General features: G+C 41.2%; 1 protein-coding gene across 2 annotated transcripts in view; it reads left to right on the top strand.

Moving 5' to 3' along the window:
• Window positions 1-4,741: 4,741 nt before the first annotated feature.
• jph3b (junctophilin 3b) overlaps window positions 4,742-22,924 on the top strand; it is a 54,335-nt gene continuing 36,152 nt past the window's right edge. For both annotated transcript variants that reach the window (XM_040035352.1, XM_040035343.1), the window contains exon 1: window positions 4,742-6,576. In XM_040035352.1, coding sequence (XP_039891286.1) covers window positions 6,195-6,576 — 382 coding nt within the window. In that variant the 5' untranslated portion in view covers window positions 4,742-6,194. The remainder of the gene's footprint in view (window positions 6,577-22,924) is intronic.

Raw genomic sequence — 22,924 nt, 5'->3', positions numbered from 1 at the left:
CTGGTTGGAGACCAAAACAGCCGATCAGATTTTTTTGCACCCAAGTCTGTGATTAGCTGGTTTTGTGGCACAAATATAACGGTGTACAGGAAGAGCTGAGCGCGCACAGGCAGAAATGTTGAGAGCGCAAGCAACACATTGCAAGCGAGCGCAAATGCAAAAACTGAGCGAGAGGGGCTGCGAGTGTGTGTGTGTTTGTGGATAATAGCAAACACGGAAATACATTTTTTGCATGCAGCAATGAATTTTGTTCACTCAAATTTAGCTTTTCTTAGCTCAAAATAAATGCAACACTTGCACCTGCAAATTTCTTTTACGTGCGCTCTTTTTTTTTTTTTACGTGCGCTCAGAATAGTGGCACAAAAATAACGCCATACAACTCTTTGGAGTGGCCAAAGTTGGTACAGCACTTCATGCAAGGCACCCATAAATATTACAGCAAAGCAAAAAGTAATGCTTTTCTTGGTACTTTACATGCCATTGCACACAAACATCTCATATTTTTAGCATTTAATATACCCCCGTCCAAAAACACAAGAAAGAAAACAAACAACAGGTAAAACCACATCTCTAGTCCATCCTGCAGCAGTTATCTGCAGGATAGCCTCAGTGAAGACCACGAGAAAACCACAGGAACTGAGGAAATTAAGCCAAAAATGAAATAACCCAAAGTGTATTCCTACTTTTATTTATAGCTCATCCACCTGGATATTGGGTCTTAGTTATGGGTATCCCAGTAGTGAGAGCTGTAGTCAATCTGCTCTGCTATTTAGCTAGCCACCAATCTGCCTTTATGCTGTGCTTGTGCTACTGGTGTCTTTTGGAGGATTTCTAACGGCCTGTTGTGTGGTCCAGTCTGTCCAAGGACATTGTGCTTCAGTTTTAGTGAGTAAAATTAAACTATTTCATTAGTTTTTTGAGTATCAATAATTAGCAGATATGAGTGTCTGTGTGTTTGCTAACTGAGCTAACTAGTATTAGTGTATAATTTAGCACTCCACTCTTTCAGCAATACATATGGTTACTTCTGGCTCCAGGAAATTGACAGCTATAATGATGTTGAAAGCTTATGGCTCCAAAACCAATCAATGGCCACATCCATGTTTTATATATGCAAGCAGTATATTGAAGTTCTTCAGAAGCTCCAGCTTCAACTGCAGGTCCACACACGTTTGCATATCAGAGACTAAGAAAAGCACTCTAGCTAAGCACACAATGCTTAAATGAAATAATTAAATGACACTGTGTTTCACATTAATTAGTCTGTGTCTCCCTCCTGCTACAGAGTAAACCGGATTCTTCTGAACCCAGCATGAAGCCTCTGTAGGTGCTAGTGAGCATTACTGATATTATTAAGGGTAGATTAATCGAATTCCATCATTTTAAATTGGAATCCTTTTTTAAGAAAAAAGTAATAACTGTAATGCATCACTGAGTTATTCATTACTTCAAGAGATTGCATTATGATAGATTTGATTAGATGTTGCTTTATGATGATAAACATATGAGCAAAATGAGAGCCTGAAATTGATTACTCCTCTGCAGATTTCCAGATTTCTTAAGGCATTATTAATTTGACCTGTTTATGCTGACATCTGCAACAGAAATGGAGCAGAAACTGAAATCGATTATAGAATACATACACATCCCTGGCTTTTGTTTTGTTTTTTTCTATGCCTAGGCACTTTTTAAGCTAACCTTCACACACTCACACTGATGGATGCATCCAGGGCATCTCAGGGTTTGGCATCTTCAGAGATACTTCAACATCTAGATTGAAGGAGCCAGAGCTTGGACCACCTTCTTTCTTAACAGTAGACACCCACCCTCTTCCTCCTGAGCCACAACCGCCTTTAAAGGCACATAGAAGACAGGATATGCAGCATATTGCAAGTTTGGCACACGGCTCAGGCAGCATCGAGAGATTACTGCCGACCTGTCTGTAAAAATAAAGAAAAGGCAGGAAATTAAAATGACAAAAATGAAAAATGCTAATAATAGAAAACAATAATGGGATGCTCCCAGCGCTCCCATTGAAACAGATTACCTTCCAGCTTAGTGACAGATCCGACACCAAGGCAATATACAAAGGGCTGAACATAATCATGCAGTATACAGAAGCATCACAGAAGACGTGGTGTACATGTGAGGAATAAAAAGAGTCTGCCGATTTATTCAAACATGGAACAAGACAGCTTTAATTTCTCATTAAGCCCACAGAGAAACACTTTTCCTGGGTGAAATCCCCAGTGATGGCACCATCATCGTAACGCTTCACACCTGTGCATCTTTATGCCAACAACCACACAACACATCCAAATCCACCTGGTTGTGTTCTTACAGTTAACTTTGAATAGATTTTAAGTCCATGTGACAGCATTTGTATTGGCAGTGACGACAAATTTACTTGAAATCTGTTTTCAAATCTATAGCGCATTTCTTAGAAGCGCAACTTGTTGCTGGTACGCTAGCTTCCTCTCACAGTCCAAAGGTTTGCGGTTTAAGTTAAATGACAAATTGGCTGCATGTGTAAGCCTGAGAGTGTGGAGTCGTATGTCTTTGTGTTAGCCCAGCTACGGATCATAACCTGTACAGGATGTACACCAACCTTAGCCCTATGATAGGTGGGAATTACCATTGGTAATTATGGGTAGTTGAAAGTTGATTAAAATTGTGAACCAAAACATGTGGCTCAATATTTAAGGTCTGACTCTCATTATCCACTGGAGCACTAATTATGTGTCATTAAAAAAACTGCAACACTGAGCAAACACTGTCCCCAAAGACACAGTTGCCAAGGAAGCAGAAGAACACCATATCAAAGATGATCTGGGTAAATTTGGTTATCCCAGCTGAGCATTTGTCAAAGTAGAGAAGATGCCTAAAGAAAGCTCCAGGCGATCCAAGACAGAAGAAAAAGGAAAAAAACTGCCTGAGTGAAAACCATATCTGTGATCCTGTGTCTGTCAGCTGGGTGTATTTTTAAAAGGCTCGATCTCTGTGGTTTATAAGCCCCAAAACATGCTACACCAGAAATTAGTCAACCCCAGGGCAAGCAGGCTGTTTATGTAATAAGCAAACAATCATCTTTGAATTGAAGAGTGGACCTAAGAGTACATCTTTGAACATCTAACTATGCTTTGATTGCAGCCATTCATCAATTCTCTTTGTATAGCGCACATGGCCAGTGATTAATGGCAATGACAACTTTGCATATCAGTGATCTTGAATCTGATCTCATGACTTATTGCTATGCAGGGGTGCTGGTGTTGATCATTAGGGAGCTATGCGTTTTTATAGGGTTGTGGAATCTGCTGTGAAGTGAGACTGAACTCATGTCCAGATGAACTGAATGAAACTTCTGGGATTAGCTGTGATAGGCTCCAGCCCACGTAACTATATGTCCAATAAGGAGAGATCCTTAGAAAAAGCTGAAAATTTATTGATATACAGACAATGCTATTTGGCTATAAGCCTCTGATGGCCCATCACAGCAGAACACAATCGCAGCAGTGATCGGAATTAGGGAAGGATAATCAGAGTCTAGGCACCGGTGGGGAAGAAGATAAGATGGAGGCTTGGATGGAGCACTGAGTGACTTGTGTTTAGGCGGAGGTAGGTTGCGCCACAAGTGAGAATCAAAGATGAGCAGTATGATTTCAAGTATGCAGAGTGGAGGCTGATTGGCTTGAAGAACCAGGGGAGAAAGATGGCTGGGCTAGAGCGATAATGTCAGAATTGAGTTCTGCTGTGTAAATGGCCTGTATTTGTATAGCGCTTAACTAGTCCCTAAGGACCCCAAAGTGCTTTACACATTCAGTCATCCACCCATTCACACACTGGTGATGGCAAGCTACATTGTAGCCACATCCACCCTGGGGCCCTCTGACCACCACCAGTAGGCAACGGGTGAAGTGTCTTGCCCAAGAACACAAAGACCGGGGCTCAAACCGGCAACCTTCCGATTACAAGGCAAACACCCAACTCTTGAGCCACGATCGCCCCTGTAGGTCTTTGATCCACTGCGTCCATAAGTGGTTTATCCTCTGCGTGGGCTGCCTTCAGATTTCCTGTTTGATGAAATACCATCCATCTCTACAGTGTATAGAAGTGGAAGTGATGTAAAGAACAGACTAGCAACCAAACACCCTAAAAAGCAGACAGATTAGTAAATACAAAACTTCCTTATTGCACTTAAGCATAAGCTTCATTTGGATAAACAGTTAAGAAAATCGATGGATTAATGATTATTTCTTCAAGGCTATATTCTACAGAGCCTGCAGTGTTAGAGAGAAAACCCCAACAATCTAATCCCCTTTGAGCGATTACTTGGCAACAGTGGGAAGGAAGAGCTCCCATTTAACAGGAAGAGCACTGAGATCAGGGAAGGGGATTAATTTTGGCATGAATCTTTGGGGGATGAAATAGAGACCACAAAGGACAAACAAGGCAAACAGAAACTACCCAGTAGACAAAAAGTTAATGACATGGAATAAACCATCCTCAGGACTTTTAGAATCAGTATCATCATCCAGCCCTTGTGTATTCAGGCCAATAAAATTAGAGATAAGCAGAGATAATGATAAACAGTCTAAAAAATAAAGCTACAGATGAGGGTGGCAATAGAAAGTTGTGTGTGGCGTTTCTATCTCTTTAAGAACTGGATTGTGCTATTGAGCAGGGAAGGAGGGGGGTTGTGGCTGCATTGGAACAGTCCTCTCTAATGAGCAGATTTTCTGAGAGAGAGCGAGAGAGAGAGCTACAGAGATCCAGCCGTAGGAGGAGAAGAGATTGTAAGACCAAGGCAGCAGGCAGGCTGTGCGTCAGCCGGCACTCCATAGGGAAACATGGAGACGAGCAGGCGATGCTGAAGAGGACAGAGCACACCTTAACAGGATCATATAGATGGATGGTATTTCATCAAACAGGCAATCTGAAGGCAGCCCACGCAGAGGATAAACCACTTATGGACGCAGTGGATTAAAGACCTACAGACAGACTGAGAGAGAGAGGAAGACAGGGAATCGAAGAAGAAAAATTAATCAGTTCAGTTATTTATTTTCATTGTCTGTGTGTGCGCACTTTCTGTCAGAAGGAGTGTGTGTGCATATATGTGTGTGCCTGCATATAGTGTATGCGTGCATAAGGCAGGAGACTGCATTGCTGCTCTCCGGCACCACAGGACAGACGAAACAGGCAGCCGAGCAGATTACATTCTGTGTTTTTCCCATTATTTCTGTCTCTCTCCCTCTCTCTATGCATGTGTGCGATCCCTGGCTGTGCAGCAAAGCGCAGTATATGTGTGTGTGTTAAAGCTGAGAATGAAGTCTGGTGTGAGCCACAGAGTCTCACTTTAAATATTTTTGTCTGATCGTCAACAACAGACTTGGAGAAAAAGAAAAATCTGAGGAGGAGAATCTTTTTTTTTTTCCTTTTTGTTTTTTTTTTCTTTTGTCAGATATCATGTCACCGCTCCAGCTGAAGCCTCGGTGCTGATCAGGGTGGCGTCTATGCTGGAGGCTCGGAGGTTTGAAGGGCTGCCACCGGGGAAACTTCTCGGCTCTACACCCCAGAGAGGTGGAGGCATCATCAGGTAGGAGGTGGCAGATTGAGTGGGCCTGAGCGGAAGGCAGGCGAGAGAGTAGGAGGAAGAGTTCTGCGTTTGTGTCGTAGACTGTGTAGGCAGGCCGATGGCAGGCCGGTGGAGCTGCCTCATGGATTAAACTTCTGCTGAGGGAGAATAATGGCAGCTCTGGCCCTACTCTCCTCCTCTCTCACCTGGAAAGGCCACAGAGAAGCTGGAAAGTGCTAGCCAAAGCTACAAAGAGCCCACCAAGAGGATGGAGTGAACAGCAACCTGCTACCTTTCCCCAACAGGCCGGGAGAGCCCTGACACAGCTGTGAGGGGCCACGTTTTTTTTTTTGTTTGGTTTTTTTTTTTTAGTCCACCTCATTTCCACTTCTTCCACACCAAGCTAGTGGGAAACTGAAAGTGGCCTATCTTGATTTGTGTGGGAGTTCACTCCCTCCCACTCCCTCCTTCACCTCCTTACCCCTACCCTCACCAACCTCCAAACTCCGCTCCATGGATTGGTTCTAGCACCAACCTGTCCTTTTTCCTTCCTTCTTTTTTCTTTTCTTTTCTTTTTCTTTTTGTCGAGGCTTCAGGGGAATTGCCAAGACCTGTTTCATGCATGTCCACTGGCGGCAGGTTCAACTTTGACGATGGGGGGTCATACTGCGGAGGGTGGGAGGAGGGCAAGGCGCACGGTCACGGGATCTGCACTGGACCCAAAGGCCAGGGCGAGTACTGCGGCTCCTGGGCCCATGGGTTTGAACTGCTGGGTGTCTACACTTGGCCCAGCGGGAACACCTACCAGGGCACCTGGGCTCAGGGCAAGAGACACGGTGTGGGCGTTGAGAATAAAGGCCGCTGGGTGTACAAAGGCGAGTGGACGAATGGCTTTAAAGGACGCTATGGCGTGCGGGAGAGCACGGGGACAAGCGGGAAGTACGAAGGGACGTGGAACAACGGCCTGCAGGACGGATACGGAACAGAGACGTACTCGGATGGAGGTAAGAACTATAGGAGATACAGAAGGACAGATGCATTGTGGGTGTTTTGGGAGTTGGTTTGCGTGTGGCAGAAGGCACACCACTCAGTTCCTGTCAATGAGCGATATTTGACAACTGTCCTCTGTGAAAACAGCCTCTTACTGGTTGATGATTGACAGGCCGAGAGCAGATGCACAGTAGGAGGAACTTTTCTAAAGGTTTTCTAGGGTCATCCTTTCTTCTATCATGCCTTGTTAACACACACACATGCTCATGCTGAGGCAAGAGGTCGCACCAGGACAGCTTTTGAAAATGTACTTGCTCTCATTTTCTGTCTCTGATTCCTCCTTTCTCTGTCTTTCTCCTCCTCTTCCTCGTGTCCTCCCAACCCTCAACTTTCAATTCAGCTGCTGAGGACACTCTGTGTATTTAGAGTCCTTCAATTCAGGCCACGCAGTCTTAAGGGATGAGTGAAAGGTTAGAGGGATGGAAGAGGACATCAGCTCCCAAGTAACAAGCCCCAAAAACATTGCTGAACAGAGGACAGACATTGCATTTGTGCACTTTTTCATAATTTCCTAGTTACCTAAAATTTGAACTAGTTTGTATAGGACAGAAGTTTTTAATCCATCTTGCACTTGACCTGGCTGCAGTATTTGCTTTTATAGAGAGGGATATTTTCTCTACTTGTATTAATGGGCTTGAATTGCTGGAGGAAAGTGCTATCAGAAAAGATGGATTGCTAATGCATGTTTTTCTGTTATATCACATGCACCAAAACTACTCGTAAGTCTTATATTTTTAGTGTTTCTTTTCAGGAGATTAAGCAAGCTTTTAAAGGGTCTTATTTTCAGACGTTTTAAGGCTTAATTTTACCCCTGAAGCCAGAAAAAAGTCCCAAAAAAAATACATGAAATCTTTCCCACTGTTCTTTTTTTTCCTGTTTCAGGACCACGGACAGTGAATAATGTTTATCCAGGAAAAGTAACAATCAGAAAGTAAATTAAAAGTTGGGAACCGGTTGGAGGTCAGTCTTGTGATTTCCAAATGGTGTGCAGTTACCACACAGCCTTGGTGGCAGCAGCGTTCCAGATTGAGAATTGTTGGTTAGCACAAAAATAAACCAACTGTTCATCAGTGTGCATATTATTAGTATTCCAGTCCCGCTGGTGCATTCCCCCCTCCACTTTAAGCCATTACAGTAATTTCCCCTGCTTATTAAAACTGGCCCTACGCATCTACAGTCATGTTAGTCAGTCACATGCTGCAATAAATACGAAAGTCAGCATCCTGATATCTTTATGACAAGGGAAATGTAACGTTTATATTGTTTATCATTCTTTATTAGCATGTTAACATGCTATAATTTACTGATTAGCAATAAACCCAGTGGCATATGGCTTATCTCCTCCCAGTTTGACCAGAATAACTATATTAAAATACTTTTTAATTGGAATTTTGATCCAAGGAATAAAAACTATCATAGTAAATCTGTGGAGCCCATAAATACATTCACAGTTCGATGCTATTCCATCCGATAGGTGTCGAAATATTTAATTTTATGATAAAATGATAATCATAAGAGCCACTAGCATGACTACAAATACAGCCAATATCAGCACACTATTTGTGCCGAACACCCAAAAGCATCCATCAATCTGCTAGGGACACCAGATGAAATGTTGGTCGCTTAAATGCATGAAATATGTCTGTGTTTGAAAAAGCAAAACATGTAATTATACATTTGATTATTCTTCTTTCATTTGTAAAGTCTTCCAAATCTGCATCACAATTGCCTAGAAAATTAAATCAGTTGCATGTTGAGTCTCTTAGGTTGTGACTTAGTTCAGTCGCTGTGGGTGCGACTGCACATGCATACACTACATTGCATGCATGTGCAAAAACTGCACAGCCATGAAATCTGGTGGTATGTGTGTAAGTATGGAGCTGACAGTAGCATACGTGCCACTAAAGCCTTGTTACATAACTCTACAACTACCAGGCCGCATTACGCTGCTCTTCACGACACACAAACACATACAGTCCTGAGCAGCCCGATAAAATCCGCAGACCAGACTGGTTTTAGGGGTTGATTCGGTACAAAGGAGAATAATTCGGCTTGATAGATGACCAGACAGATGGACGGACTGACAGAGGGAGGCATAGATGATTCAACAGATGTACAGATTAATGGATGAATAGATCAATTATATGATGAACAGATAACTGAGAGATGGCTCACTCGGTGGATAGATGATTATCGTGATTGTTATGAGAGATACTCTCTAATCAGGAGGCGAGTGAGATCATTAAAGAAAGAAAGAGAAAGACAAAAATGGGCCTTTCAGAGAGGGATATGTTGGAGCGTAACTGTATCATTTGAACCCACATACAGTAAATGCAGCAGAGATTGGCCTAGTTACGCGTGGTTATCTAGCTCCAACAGTACACGGTGTCCTTATTATAACAACATGCATCTGTCCTTTTTATAGATCTGTGAGGTAATAAAACTAATATGTTTTAATAGAGGAAGTAACCATTGATGCTGGTGCAGAATTTAAGAAACAGAAAACAATAACCAGAAAAAGATAAATAGTTCAGTAACCAATGAAGAAATGCGAACATGAATCTTGCCTTGCTGCGGCCGAATGTGTTCCTGACTTTACTTGTAATTATAAACCTGCATCAGCGCCTCCATAGTGTAGTGATGAACACATTCGCCTCACACACAAAAAAGATGCCCAGTTCAAAACTGGGAGGAGACAAAATCCCAGCCTCAGGGGGTAACACGCTAGTATGACTCCTAGGGTTCCTCCCAAGCCTGGATAAATGTGAACGTCAACTAAGAAGAAGCTGGTGGAGCCCAAAAGTTGTTCGCACCAAAAAACGATATTTTCTAGCTGTCCGGTCTGTGTGTGAAGAGAAATGTGAGCTTTTCCTACTTGCGTTCTATCCTTTTCCTATTTTCTAATTTGTGCTAATGCAAACTTATATTGACATGTGTAAATTGCTTCTTCGAATGCAAATGCTGCCTAAATAATGTGTAAAAATTACTTGTTTTATCATCACTTTGGAAGAAGACATGCAGCACAGTTCAGTCCGTTTTTTCCATTATCCAAGTCGTACAATCTCTTGGATAAGTGATTGTACAACAGGTATTTTCTCGGCAAATCAAAGATACAGTAGAGGCTATTCAGAGAACATGAAAGCTATCAGAAAATAAAGTGCAGCTCAATATACAGACAGTATTCACAGAAGCAGCAAAGTTAATCTGTTCATCAGGTTTTTCTCCTTTCATTCGAGCGGCAGTCGAAGGCTACGTCCTGAACTGACATCACAGTGTCCATGTCATGAATAGGGAGAGTAGTCAAAAAACTTTTAATTTGAAAGTAAATCTCCAAGGAAATTACTAGCAATCATGATATATATAATCTGCTATATATCAAATAAGGTTTATCCTTACACTTAACACTTATCCTGAGAACCCGGTGGTTGACGAGGCATCACTGCTTTCAGGGCTGAGTGAAAGGGGCCTAAATGACTTGACCCTACACTGTCACAATTATTGTGACATGTCTAAAATATCGGACACGTTAACATCACATAGTTAGTTGTCATGTGACTGCAAAACTTTAATAAAGTCTAAAAAAGAACATGAATCTCATACAGTGTCAGAAAACCTGGGACTTGTCAGTCCTTTTTGCCCCTCAGCCATAAAAGGGTTATTGGTGTCACGTGGACACCCAAGTTTGTGAAGAAGATATAGGAGTTTAAAATTAATACCATAGCTGTTAATTTCCACGAAAAAAACATGAGCTTAAACTACGCCAGGTCTAACTGTTGTTGCTTATTAAGACAGCTTAAATGTGATTTTAAATGTTTAGCTTAAAGCTGAAATAATCATTTTCCTTCATTGGTTTTGTGATACGGTCCAGTGCAGAGTGCTTCACAGTAAAATCTGCCTTACAGACTCACAGCTCAGTCATCTCCAGAGCAATATGAGCCAGAAGCCACAGCATTCAAAGATGCTCTGCTGCCTACATACTTTTGAAACACGCTGTGCAATTTGAGTCAGCTACACTTCCCCTCCAACTCCACCTGATGCCAAATTTCTAGGAAACACTCCTCCTCCGTCTCTACCGCTGCTGTTTAGTTTTTCTCTTCGTTACTCTCCCACGTCTGCCAGCATCCCTCTCTCCTCTCCTCCCACCTCTCTCCTCCCTCCCTCACTTTGCTGCATTTCCACTGAGCCGCGCTGTACAGTAGGGTTTCCATAGCAATGCTCACTGACATGCAGCAGGTCACTGTGTCACGAGGGACTTGATGTTCCTCGCTGCTATTGGCCGCCCAGCCGGCTCTGCCGAGCCTGGATTGGCTGGTTTGGCCTTCCGGGCTAATGTTGTTTACTGAGAAGAAGAGCTAAGCTGACTGATTACCAACCACATAGAGAGAGAAGGAGAGAGGGAGTGGAGTAGAAAAATGAAAAGAGAGCAGTAGACGGATTCAGTAATCACTTTAGTGAGAGTTGAAGTCACAAAGAGAGATTACAGCTGTCACTGTGTACAACAGTGCTAACTGCTAGAGATAACAGCAGTAGTGGTGAATATGCTATTGTCAGAGATGTACAAACTGACCTAAAAATTCCCCTTTCCAACTTATGTGAATATGAAATGTCAAAAAGACAAGAAAAAGCACGAGAGCATTCATATCATGGCAGATGCTCAATCACACGAGGTGTGCGGCCGCTCACAAGTATCCCTGAACCTCCCTCATGTCCTCCAGCTGTTGGTAAATATGCTAAATCTGAATTATAATTGTTCTAAATTAACACACCCTGCTAGCCTGCTAAAAGCCGCTATCACTGCTGTAATTATTCTCGCTCTGGCCGTGTTATGTAAGCATAATAAATCCGCATAATAAATAATAAATCCACTTATCTTGTTTTAAACTCACCCTGCAACGGTAGGTGGGCCAAATGAGATCAAAAACCTGTTTCCTTTGGCTCGCTGATTAGTGAGACATGCATTTTAAAGGAAAAATAACAAGCATGTGTAAAAGAATATATTTGAGAAAATATATTTTCAGTGTGTGTGGGAGGAATCACTTCGGCCAGAAGTGCCACTCTGCTTTCTATCACCCAGTCGGCCATGTAGTTAGCTCATGCCCTATAGCAACGCATGTAACCAGCATATAATGGACTTTTTACACAGAATTATCTTAGACATGGCCAAGATAATGCTCGAGGTCTCAGACAACCCTAACAGGCTTACAACCGTGAGCACAGCTGAAGTCTTCTGAGCGTTGTCTCAGTCCCCGTCAGCTTCAGGATTGCTGTTTGCAGGAAAACCTTCACTTCTCACCTCTGTGCGGAAGAGAGGAAGGGAAAAGCAATTCACAAACAGTTTTGTGACTATGACAAGTCACAAGTAGGAATTGCATATTCAGACAGCCCTTTCCTCTCATTTGACTCAACTTAGTTTCATGTATTCTGTCCTTCTACTGTCTATTTTTATGATTAGTTTATTTTAAGATTTTTTTTGTTTTGTAAAATCTCATCAAAAAGAGAAATATTGAAATTTCCCAAATTCTGAGGCTTATCCTGTTGATTATTTTAGCCTTGAAAGAAAGTAAATTCAAAGGAAGTGTCATGCAAGTCAGGTGAATCCAGTATTTTACCTGCAATTCTTAGACTGTCCATTTGGATGAAGAAACATTTGAAACCAGCAGATGTTATGCATTTTGGTTTAAAACATTATAAGCAATGATTAAAGCTGTTTACAGATAAATAAATATTGCAATCATGTTATTTTGATGTCATTACCAAGGTAGGTTTGCTGTTAGCAAAGTTGCTGATGTTGGTTTGCTAGTGGTAGTTTTTAATAGCATTAGTTAACTTGTTAACTGAATGCTATTGAATGTGATTGGCCATCTCCTTTCATTTTTGCCTTCAGCATTTCTAGCAGCTATAGATTGTTTTTGACATGCTCACCTTTATTTGTGTAAACTGTATTTCTGTAAAAGCAGGAAGTCCTCAAGATAAATTCCTGGGAGGTCTGCAATATGATAGAAGGTTATAAGTCAAATCAAAGCATGCTATTTTCAAAATAAAAGCCCTAAAGTTGTGAGACACCTTTCTTATTTATTTATTTTTCAGTTGTTCTTTTGCAGTGCACAGTATTGATATCCTTTGTTATTTTATTTCCTCTTTTTAGAGAGAACACCTAAAAAATCCAAACAAGGTCACTAGAGGGTTAGTGATGATGTATGCTTTGTCCCATGGGATTTTTAGAATGTTGAGTTTTGTTTCAAGATGTTGTGTGGCACCATTGTTGTTTCCTTTTATTTTTTACTTTCATATTCACACACTCTTTGATTAGTTCTGGGTACCAAAACTACTTGGTTAGATTAGAAAAAACATTATATAAGTCACAAAGCTCAATTGTCCATCTGGCAAAGCTGTTAAAAGGATTAATCCTGGCTCTACAATGCAACTAAAAAACATGTAGGTATCTCACCATTTTACAGCCTTTACTGTAATATTACTACATTTATGGCTGAGGCCAAATGTAAAGTTAGGTCCATAGGGTTTTTTCACAGGGAAACTTTGTTTGGTTTTGTTATTTTGTTGTAATTGTGGTCTTTTTAAAGTGGATTTTAAATAAAACAATCAGGGGAACGAATTATTGACTTTAATTTCTTTAATTTAATTTCAGCTCCCTATTTCCAGAAGTTTAAAAAGTTAAAAAAGTAATTGGACAAACTAACATAATTAAAATTATGTTATGCAAGTCTAGAAGTCACAGACGTCAGCAAATGCTGAATTTCTTCCATTGTGATGCCAGGCCTTTACTTGCTGCTTGTTCGTGGGTCTCTCCTTCCAGTTTTGTCTTCAGTAACTGTAAAGCGTGCTGTATTGGTTTGAGATTATGTGACTGTCTCGGCCATTGAGGAATATCCAATTTCTTTGCCTTGAGAAACTCTTGGGTTGCTCTAGCAGTATTCCTTGAGTCAGGAAGTCACCCTCAACCAACTGCTAAAAGCATTCAAATGTCTAATATTGCTGTATTTGCTAAAGGGCGACCCAAGTACTGCTAAACTGGATATGTTGACTGTGTTGGCAGTAACCTTATTACTAATAATCTGTATTAGTTATAGTTAGCTCCATACATCTTTGGGAAATATTAGCTTTTTTGTATTTTTAAATCCAACAAGATGTGATTATGATTAAGGGAATTAACTAAAGTATTACATTAACTAATCAGGAATTGTTTAGCAGAAACTAACGCCACTTTAAGTATAAAGATTGTTTTCAATGCTTGGATGAAAATATTTTGCAGTGGTGCCTGTTTGAAATTTAGAACTCATCAACAAATGCTGTGTTTCGTCCCTTGAGATGCTCTACCAGGCATTTACTGCAGCCGGCTTCAGCGTCTGCTTGTTTGTCTGCATCCAGTTTTATCTCCAGTGTTGGCTTGAGAACAAGTGACTGTGAAAGATCTCATTTCTTCGCCTTAGGAAACTCTCGGGTTGCTCTCGCGGTATACTTTGGGTCATTAATCATTTGCTCTGTGGAGCACTGTCTGATCAGTTTTGCAGTATTTGGCTGAATCTGAGCAGAGTATATAGCACAGTCACATCATCAATAAACACTGCTGACCCGCTTCCACTGGTAGCCATAGATGCCCATGCCATAACAACACTTACCCCCATATTTGACAGATAATATGGTATGCACTGGATCGTGAGCTGTTGCTCTCCCTCTCCATATTTTTGTCTTTCTATTATTTGGGTACAAGTTAATCTTGGTTGTGCAGCTATTTTAGATGTTTTCTGGTAATGTCTAATCTGGCCTTGCTGTTGAGTGTCACCAGTAATTTTCACCTTGTTGTAAACTCTCTATGTTTACATTCATGAAAGTGTGTACCTTGGAAAAGAGATGCCTGCCTCCTAAAACGTGTCCCTGACTTGGTTATCTGTTTTGAAGTTGTTTTTCTTAACCATGTAAATCATTCTGTGCTGTCATTCTGATTGTCTTATATCTAACTGTAGCTATTAAAGAAAGGGATCTCACCATGTTTAGTTAAGGTTTGCAACGCGTCATTTCCAGGAAGTATTTCTATTTGTACTGATTAATGGTTCAATACCTGTCATCTTCTTGTATGGACCAGTTGACAGGGAAAACTTAGGAGGAAAAACGAAAGAGAACATGAAATTACTATATTCTCATCCATCTGTTGATAGGTATTGTACTGTAATGCCAGGTCACCTTAATAGTACTGGCTGACAAGTTATCCAAATGTCCAAATCCTAAGTTGCTGCTAGCAAGGTAAAAATTGACAGCGTCTTCTTTGGACACGTTTTTGAGCTGCCTTTCATGACGAATACTTTAAATTGTACAGCAGAAAGCTGTTGTCCATTCTTGCTCGGTGGTCACACAGTATCTCGGTTAGTACAGGATCTATTCTCTGTGAAGCCCAGTGGAGCTGAATGATGACTAATTCCTTTATTCTGTGCAAGATGATCCTGTTAAGCACTTTGCCTGGTATGGATAGGATTGTAATCCCACGGTAGTTTGCACAGTTGATGAGGTCACCGATTTGCTGTATTGACGTAAAAGGAAAAGCATCTTCCCCGTGTTGCTGCCAGGTCATGATCCCTTTCCAGATTCCTTGTTTGAGTTATTTATGATCTTTGCTGCTTATCCCCTTCCGTATTTCTTCTTCCACTGGTTTTGAGGCATCTTTTACTTGTCTGGTAAGAGCGCCGTCATGCTGCTAGTTTATTTATGAATGCCAGGCCACTGTGCTTTTCTTTTTTCATGCTCTTTCTCATTGAGCCGTTGACATCATGCATTTTCTTCTTTACCATTTCTTTCTGAAAGTAAAGCGTGTTCTGTTGGTAAGAAAGATGCACATACGTATACGACATTGAAAACTTTGCACAGGATTGTGGAACTCCATTTGATTAAGGGTTGCACAAGAAAATGGGAAGTAATTTATACACATGCATTTATAAAATAATATGTAGCCAATTTGATCCACATGAAGATCTCAACAAATGAATAAATGCAACAAAAAAGCAAAGTGATCCTGAAGCCTTACAAAATCCCACCGACTGTTTCACAGTCCAGAACATCCAACTCAGTGACTGTGAAGCAAATCATGCAAGCCTGAAATGGGGAACAAAAGAACACCAGTTGACGAACATGGATGCAAACAATGAGAATGTTAAACAGACTAAATGTTTTATGGGGAACAAAGAAATCTGGCTGACCGAGGTTAAGGACACATGACGGTATTTGTTTTTTTTTTATAAGTGCCAAACCATTCATAGTTGGATAAACTATTATCACCAAAACACTGGTTACAAGATGACAGAAAATTGTAGGCATTTTTTCAATGTGCAGGTCATCAGAATGTCATCGCGTTATCACGAGCCTTTTTTATGAAATTTCTGAGCAGATGAATAATCCTCAAATTGCAATCTGAAAGACTCAGACAGAAAAAAGGGGCCCAAGCAAAATCCCTTAAACGGATAATAGTCCCACACAGCGATTTAGGCAGGAAGAGGTTTAGCTTTGAACAGACTTTCCTTGCTTTCAGTGTTCAGTGATTTGACCAGTTTAGTGGGTTTGTCTGCATGCCTGCACAGCCTGACTGTACTGCCCTTTTTCTTGGCTTGTTGCCTGTCGGTTTTCTTGTCTACCTGTCTTTAGTTACCATCTGTCTTTCCTTCTGTTTGTGTAGTTGCTGTTTTTCTCCCCCAGCCGATGTGTCCGTGCACCGTCCTCAGGGCTCTCTCTCCCTTTGCCTCTCTTCAGTAATTTTTCTCACTACAGACTACTCCACTGTATAGCATAATAATAAGAAGAATAAGAATAATATAAATCTAAAATTATTTAGGAGGATTGATGCATAAGATTTAATTCTCCCTGTTAAACTAAAACATTTTATTTTCAGTGAAAAACGCCCATAAAAAACTTGTTGTTTATCTTTTTTTTCCTAGGGTCATTACTATTATGTGCCTTCTATAAAGCCAAAACAACAACCCATCTGCAGGCTTTAGCTTATGTAACGGGAGAAGTTTTATGTTTGCAGTGAGGATTAATGGTGCTGACTAAATCATGAAACTCTAAATATCTGTCTTGGAAGTCTGCCCCGCACTGTTGTTGATGCGTTACTAACTGCGTAGATGGAGTTTGCCCGAGAAGCACTTGGGATGGTGTAGTGTTATATGAACAGCAACTGCCTGGGCTGGAAGCATCATGATCCTCCTTCATGATATATAAGCTATAAGGGGTTGAACCGTTACAGTACTGACCCATGTAAGTTTCATTAAAGCTTATACGTATTATTATTATTAGGGGAATAGCCAGCACAGGGGGCTGTTAGCCACTGTCTGCTAGACTTCAGCTAGTTTGAATAAAACTTCAGTCACACAGATCTAGAGACATGTTGGAGACCACTTGGCAAACTCCATGGTTGTCTGTAGTTTGGAAGATGCCAATGTGTCTGAAAACACTCTCCAGTTCATTATCCAAGTTGTAGTGAAACTTGAAAAAGTGCATCGCAAGTGGAGACAGATCACCTTCAATGTAAAACATCCTGATTTTATCATGTTTACTTTATTTCACCTGTTCTGTTCAGGTATAGCAACTCAGGAATGTAGCTCTCACAAACTCTCTCAGTTTGTCTCTGAAAGATGTAAATCCATACTCATATCTTAGAAAACAACCCACCTTGTCAAATAGCCGTTTCCAGCCTCTCCCACACTGTAGCCAAACTGAGGGAAAGCTCGTTGCTGTGCACAGAGGATTCTTTACCTAACTTGTCACTGAATCTTGGAAGACCACTGCAGGACCTCAAATCTTGTATGGTCAGACATATTGAGTTATCTTGTGAAGATGTTTGACGAGAGGGTTTCAAGTGCTATGGAAGGCCTAAATATATTGAAAAAACTTTTCATGTATGACATATCGGGTCTATTACCAGAGTCAGACTTGTCATTTTCTTTTCTTAAGTGGTAAAAATGTGGTGCACGCTGTCATGTCCTGTAGCTTGACAGCTTCATGTGGCAAACTGATCCTTAACCTACTGACTAGTGCAGTCTAAGGGATCTGCTGGAGGGGAGAGGTTTCCACTCATGCGTCCCCCTTCTGTTTGGCTTGCTACAGCCTCATAGATGTTGGCTTCAGCGAGGGCTGCCTCTGCATCACATTGCTGATGAAGCGCTTCTAACGTGTTTCTTCCTTGCTTAGCTCTCATTTCCATTCATTTCCTTCTGAGTGAATTCTGCTCTTGTTTTTGCAGTTTCTGCCTTTATGCAACCACTGACTGCAGCCAGCTTGCTGATGGCTTACTGGAAGTCTTCGATGATTTAGAAATGCGTATCCATATAGATGTAGTTTATCTGTAGCGTATCTGTCCACCTGAGATTTATTACTGTAGACGCAATTTCCCTTTTTATTGTTCTGCCATTACTGACCTAAGCAGATTGAGAGGTTTTCAAAAAGCCACAGGTGTAATGTCTTTTTTAAGACGTTCCCTTCAGCATGCTAAACAGAAACAACGTGTTAATTTCTGAAAGAAAATAATATTTTTAAAATGGGTGTATAACCAGCATCAAACACACATACAGTAAATTATGTAAAAGAAAGCCTGCTAAATAATTGCTGCCAAGCTATGCATTAGACATGAAGAGTGTTATATAACTTCACAAAACAAGTGTAGATGAGCAGTTTTCACAAGCACAGTATAGCTGCACATCTGAAACACTCACAGAAAACACAGCAGATAGAACATAATAAAACTTACAGCTGCATAGCCACTATACACAGGGTGTTTGTTCATATAAAACACCTTCAATAATAAATCAAAAACATACTAAAGCCCCCAAAATGATGACTGAAATTATTTTAACAACTTTGCAAGCAACAGAGAGGCTAAACGACAAAAACTTATAGCTCTTCAACTTTCCACTATGAGAGCACATGTGAGTTGCTGCCTGTTTCTCGCTTTGCTAAATCCAGATTTACTCCTGCAACACATAAAATATGAAGACAGAAAACAACGTCCCCGCCGGCTGGTGAGATTTAATCTCTGCCACCACAGCTTACATTCTGCACGTTTTGCTGTTTTACCCTGCAAAATAGTTTGCAAGTGTTCGCCGACAAGTCAGCATCTTCCATGCAAACTGCTGGTCACCACGGCAACCTACTAGATCCCAAAGCAATCGGTTTTTGGTGCAGTCATAAAGCTCTTTGTGACCAGTTTCACTCCAACGACCACAAGCAACAACCAGCCATTTGTACCGAGTGTCTGCAACATAAAGGAGAAAAAGTGTTTGATAAACTTGGCCTTGTCTTGTCTTATGTTTTTCTCCCTCCCCATCTCTTTCATATGCACAAGGGCAAGTGCTGACATGGTAAAACAACACATTTATAATTCATATAATAACCAGTTTGAGCTCCTTCCAGCTTGTCTTGCTCCATGTTTTGTTCTTTGCAAGTGCTGTGCATCACAAATCAATACTTTGAGTTGTAAAGTAGTCTGCTATGCAATAATGTGGACACACAAGAACCACAGACTAAGAATCACAGACACCTAGCCGTGTAATCACATTTTTTGTGTGTGTGTGTACAGTCCAGTAATACTTTAAAGATTTCTGTTTGCTGTGAATGAAATACAGACCCTATAATGCAGAGGGTTTTTAACCTAGAAACAGAGGACAGACACGCGCATTTGTTAAAGAGACAATTATGAATTCTGCCTGGGGGTTGGCGCGTGATCAGATCGCTGTGACTCTGTGATGTTTCCGCAGCTTTGATCTCGCCGTGTTAACTCTTTCCACGCAGCTGCCTTGTCCTTGCTGCAGTAGTTGCAATGAGAGTCCACTTTGCTTGTGCCTCCCGTTGGCTTCCAGGCAGAATCAGTGAAATTTTGTCGGCGTGGGAGCTGTGGAGCAGATTCTCCTTGCGACTGTACTCCTGAGGTTGAGGCGTTGACATCCCAACAGTGTTTGTTTTGTTCAGTGCAGCCACGGCGGGATAATCCAATCCAGTGTATCTTCTGTCAGAAAACTCCTGTACAGTTACCCCACTGCACTTGCTTTCAGTTAAGACTCTGTAAGGTGTGATATTGCAGTAAATCACTGCCAGCTGCCTTACGCTGTATTTTTCAGCACCATGGAGAGCGACAGGCAGACTGAGGGTGGTATACGCTTCCAAGAAGTCATGAAAAAGCTCAAACCCACATACTGCTTCACATATATTTATTCATTTACACACTCACTTGCCATTTTCTTTGGTGCACCCAGCTGCAGTTAACACAGCCTTCAATAACTCCTACATGCTTGAAGGTTTCAATGTTTCAGTGTTTGTGTTAGTGCTATAGAGAGGTGCTGATTCGATGTAGCAGGCATTTTTAAAGCTGCTGATATCTTGTATTGTGCTATACTGCTTTTTTCAGTATTTACAGAAATATTAGTGTATTTAAGTCTATGAATCACAGAGTTAAGTAATTACCTAGATGTAATTTAGCTAATAATAATCCAGTAGTTTAGAAATGTGGGATAAATACATGTTCATAAATGTGTAGGGCATACAGGACAATGTAAAACATTTACACGTTCTTCTGGGTTCCTGTGCTCATTGTACACACTGAGCTTAGCAGGACGGTGCTGAAGCGGTTACTTCGTGGTTCAATTATTATTTCACAGTTTAGCTTGTTGTTAGCTATTTTTAATATTTATCTGTTATAATAACTGGACTGTAAACAGCAGTGCTGTAAACAATGATCCGCACACAGAGACACTAGTACACTAGTAGCTCAGAAACAAGCTGTCCAGCACAGTGAATGGGCCCTCAGAGTGTACTACATACTACCTATAGTACACTGTATATACATAAGAAATCCTCCTATTTGGAGGTTTTACTGTAACAGCAAATGAAACAACCCTTGTCCCATTTTTCACATTTTACTCATACAGTTAATTTAAAGGGATAGGTCATTATTTTGGGAAGTGTACTCATTTATTGTCATATTTGTATGGTTGATGCAAAACTACAGTCAACTTTGCCAGACTATAAAAAATTCAGTAGTTCAAAAGCTGACAATTGAAGTACGAAACATTAAATTGTTGCCTTCTATTTAAAGGGTTATTAGCAAAAGGCTTGGCCCTGATTTTTTCTTTTTCTTTTAGAAATATCTTCAAGTGGATTGGTAATAAATGAAAGTGTTGGTATAATGAGTTTTTAAGTACCTGTGGGTGAAGCCGACAGCTTCATATTCTAATTTTATTTTTAACCGTGAGCGGTTACTCCTTTACATTTTGTACATTTGTGTACAGGAGCAGCATTATGAAAAATCAGTGTAATAGTCGTACTTTTAAAAAATGTATTTTGTATGTTTTTTCTTTTTTGGATGCGGCTGGTGCTTCTTTTTTAAAATAATTTACACAACTGCCTTTTTAAATGAACGTGACCTGTTGTAGCGGCGGGTTATTTCCGTTCTGCTCTGTCAGCACAAACACGCACTCGCAGGTGATGCTCGCTCTTCTTGCGCCGGCCTTGGAGCATTCTGGCGGCCATTTAATGAAATGGTGATCTCGTCAAGCTGCTGCGCAGGTGCTCGTTTGTGCATGTGTGTGCGAGTGTTCTTTGATCCGCCTTTCATATGGTCGTACAGCTGTGTGCTGATGTGATTACAAAGGCCTTGCCAGATGTGCTCGCCAGCTGTCTGTGACACAGCCTCTGTTTGTTTTTGTGTGTGTGTGTCTGTGTGTGTGTGTGGGGGGGTGAGTGGTGGTATGAGGCAGCACTTCGTGGGGGCAGGTTCAGATTTAACACCACCGCTCACACGGGCTTTTTTGAAAGCGGCGTCTGGGTGCTTGTTGTGCTCGTGTGATCATGTTCTCATGTGTCCTGGAATACGATTGGCTTATAATATTGTCTTCATTCAGCACTTCCCATTTCACCGACACTTTAGCCCACTAGGGAAACGTTTGTGTGTGTTTGTGATGGAGACAGAGAATGTGGTTGCAGTCCTTATATGGTCATGTAGTTTGGTTTTGAGCGAGTGCGTTCGCTACAGAATGAATCAGAGTGCTGTTACATCAGAGGTATGGGCAGGCGGGATGGATTACTTGGCCTCCTATTGGAACACACACTTCCGTGGAGAGTGAGAGAGAGAAAGAGGAATGACAGAACATGCATGCATATGCATACTCAGATGCCCTACTTTTCTGCAACACAGAGATATAGGGACTGTTATGTAGCAAGGGATGCGGACAGTGCAGATTCATGGTGTGAATGAATGGGAGTGACAAAAGGAAGCCACTCCCCTGTACTGCTTCCCAACACCTTAGCACAGAGAACACAAAAAAAGAGGAACTAGTGAAATCTACAAATGCTTGGCAATGAATGAAGTGCAGAATGAATTACACCAAACTGCAGGTTGCTAGGGGGCTGGAGCCTATCCCAGCCACCACTGGGCGAGAGGCGGGTACACCATGGACAGGTCGCCAATCTGACGCACGGCCAACACAGAGAGACAATCGTTTGCACTCACAGTTAATTAGTTAAATTAAATACCAGAGAGTACAAAAAATCAGTACTTTGCAGCAAGTGGTGTAAGTGTTCATTACTCACAGATGAACTAAACATCACTGGATTAAATCTGTTCTCCAGTAAATTTTCATTATCATCTGTATAACGATTAATTGAGTCATTCAGGAACTCCTCATTAATGATGCTTTAATGGTCATGTCTGTATTGCCTTTATTGAGAAATAAAACCAGAAGCAGATGCCTTCATTTTCAAATGTTGCTGGGAAACTATTGTAGTTTTGGTGTTTTTATATTGTTATTTCAGGTCTTTAGTTTGACTTTGAAATGTGGATTTTTGGGTTAAATGAACTAAGTAGTCCAGAGACCATAGAATAGAAGGTTTTATAGATAAATACTAATATTTGGTATGAGTAAGTCAAGCTGAGCTATGGAGCTAAGGAGTTTTTTTTACTGACCTCAGGAAACGTCCCTCTCTCTTCAGTAGTCTTCTGCTAAATCAAATGGTTCTCTCAGGGTCACAGTAGCCGTAGGTTAGTGCACCTTACCACATAACTGCAGCACCCACTGTGTTAATGTCACAAACCCCTCACTGCTCTTTACGCCTCCTCTCCTTCAATATCAAAAACAAGAGTGCGCGATGGTGAAGATACCAGCAGAGCAAAGCAGAAAGAAAACAGAGAGAAGCTAGCCCAGCCAGACAGCTAGCAGGATGAAAGCTGTGATGTTGTGCATGCTGATAGCTACTATTTACTGGTAAAAAAAAAAACCCTTCCCACCTATGGGTGGTTTTTGCCAGGCTTGCAGT

Source organism: Simochromis diagramma, unplaced genomic scaffold (assembly GCF_900408965.1).
Source record: "Simochromis diagramma unplaced genomic scaffold, fSimDia1.1 OVJJ01000333.1, whole genome shotgun sequence".
Taxonomy (NCBI): Eukaryota; Metazoa; Chordata; class Actinopteri; order Cichliformes; family Cichlidae; genus Simochromis; species Simochromis diagramma.
This window is presented reverse-complemented; position numbering and strand designations above follow the sequence as displayed.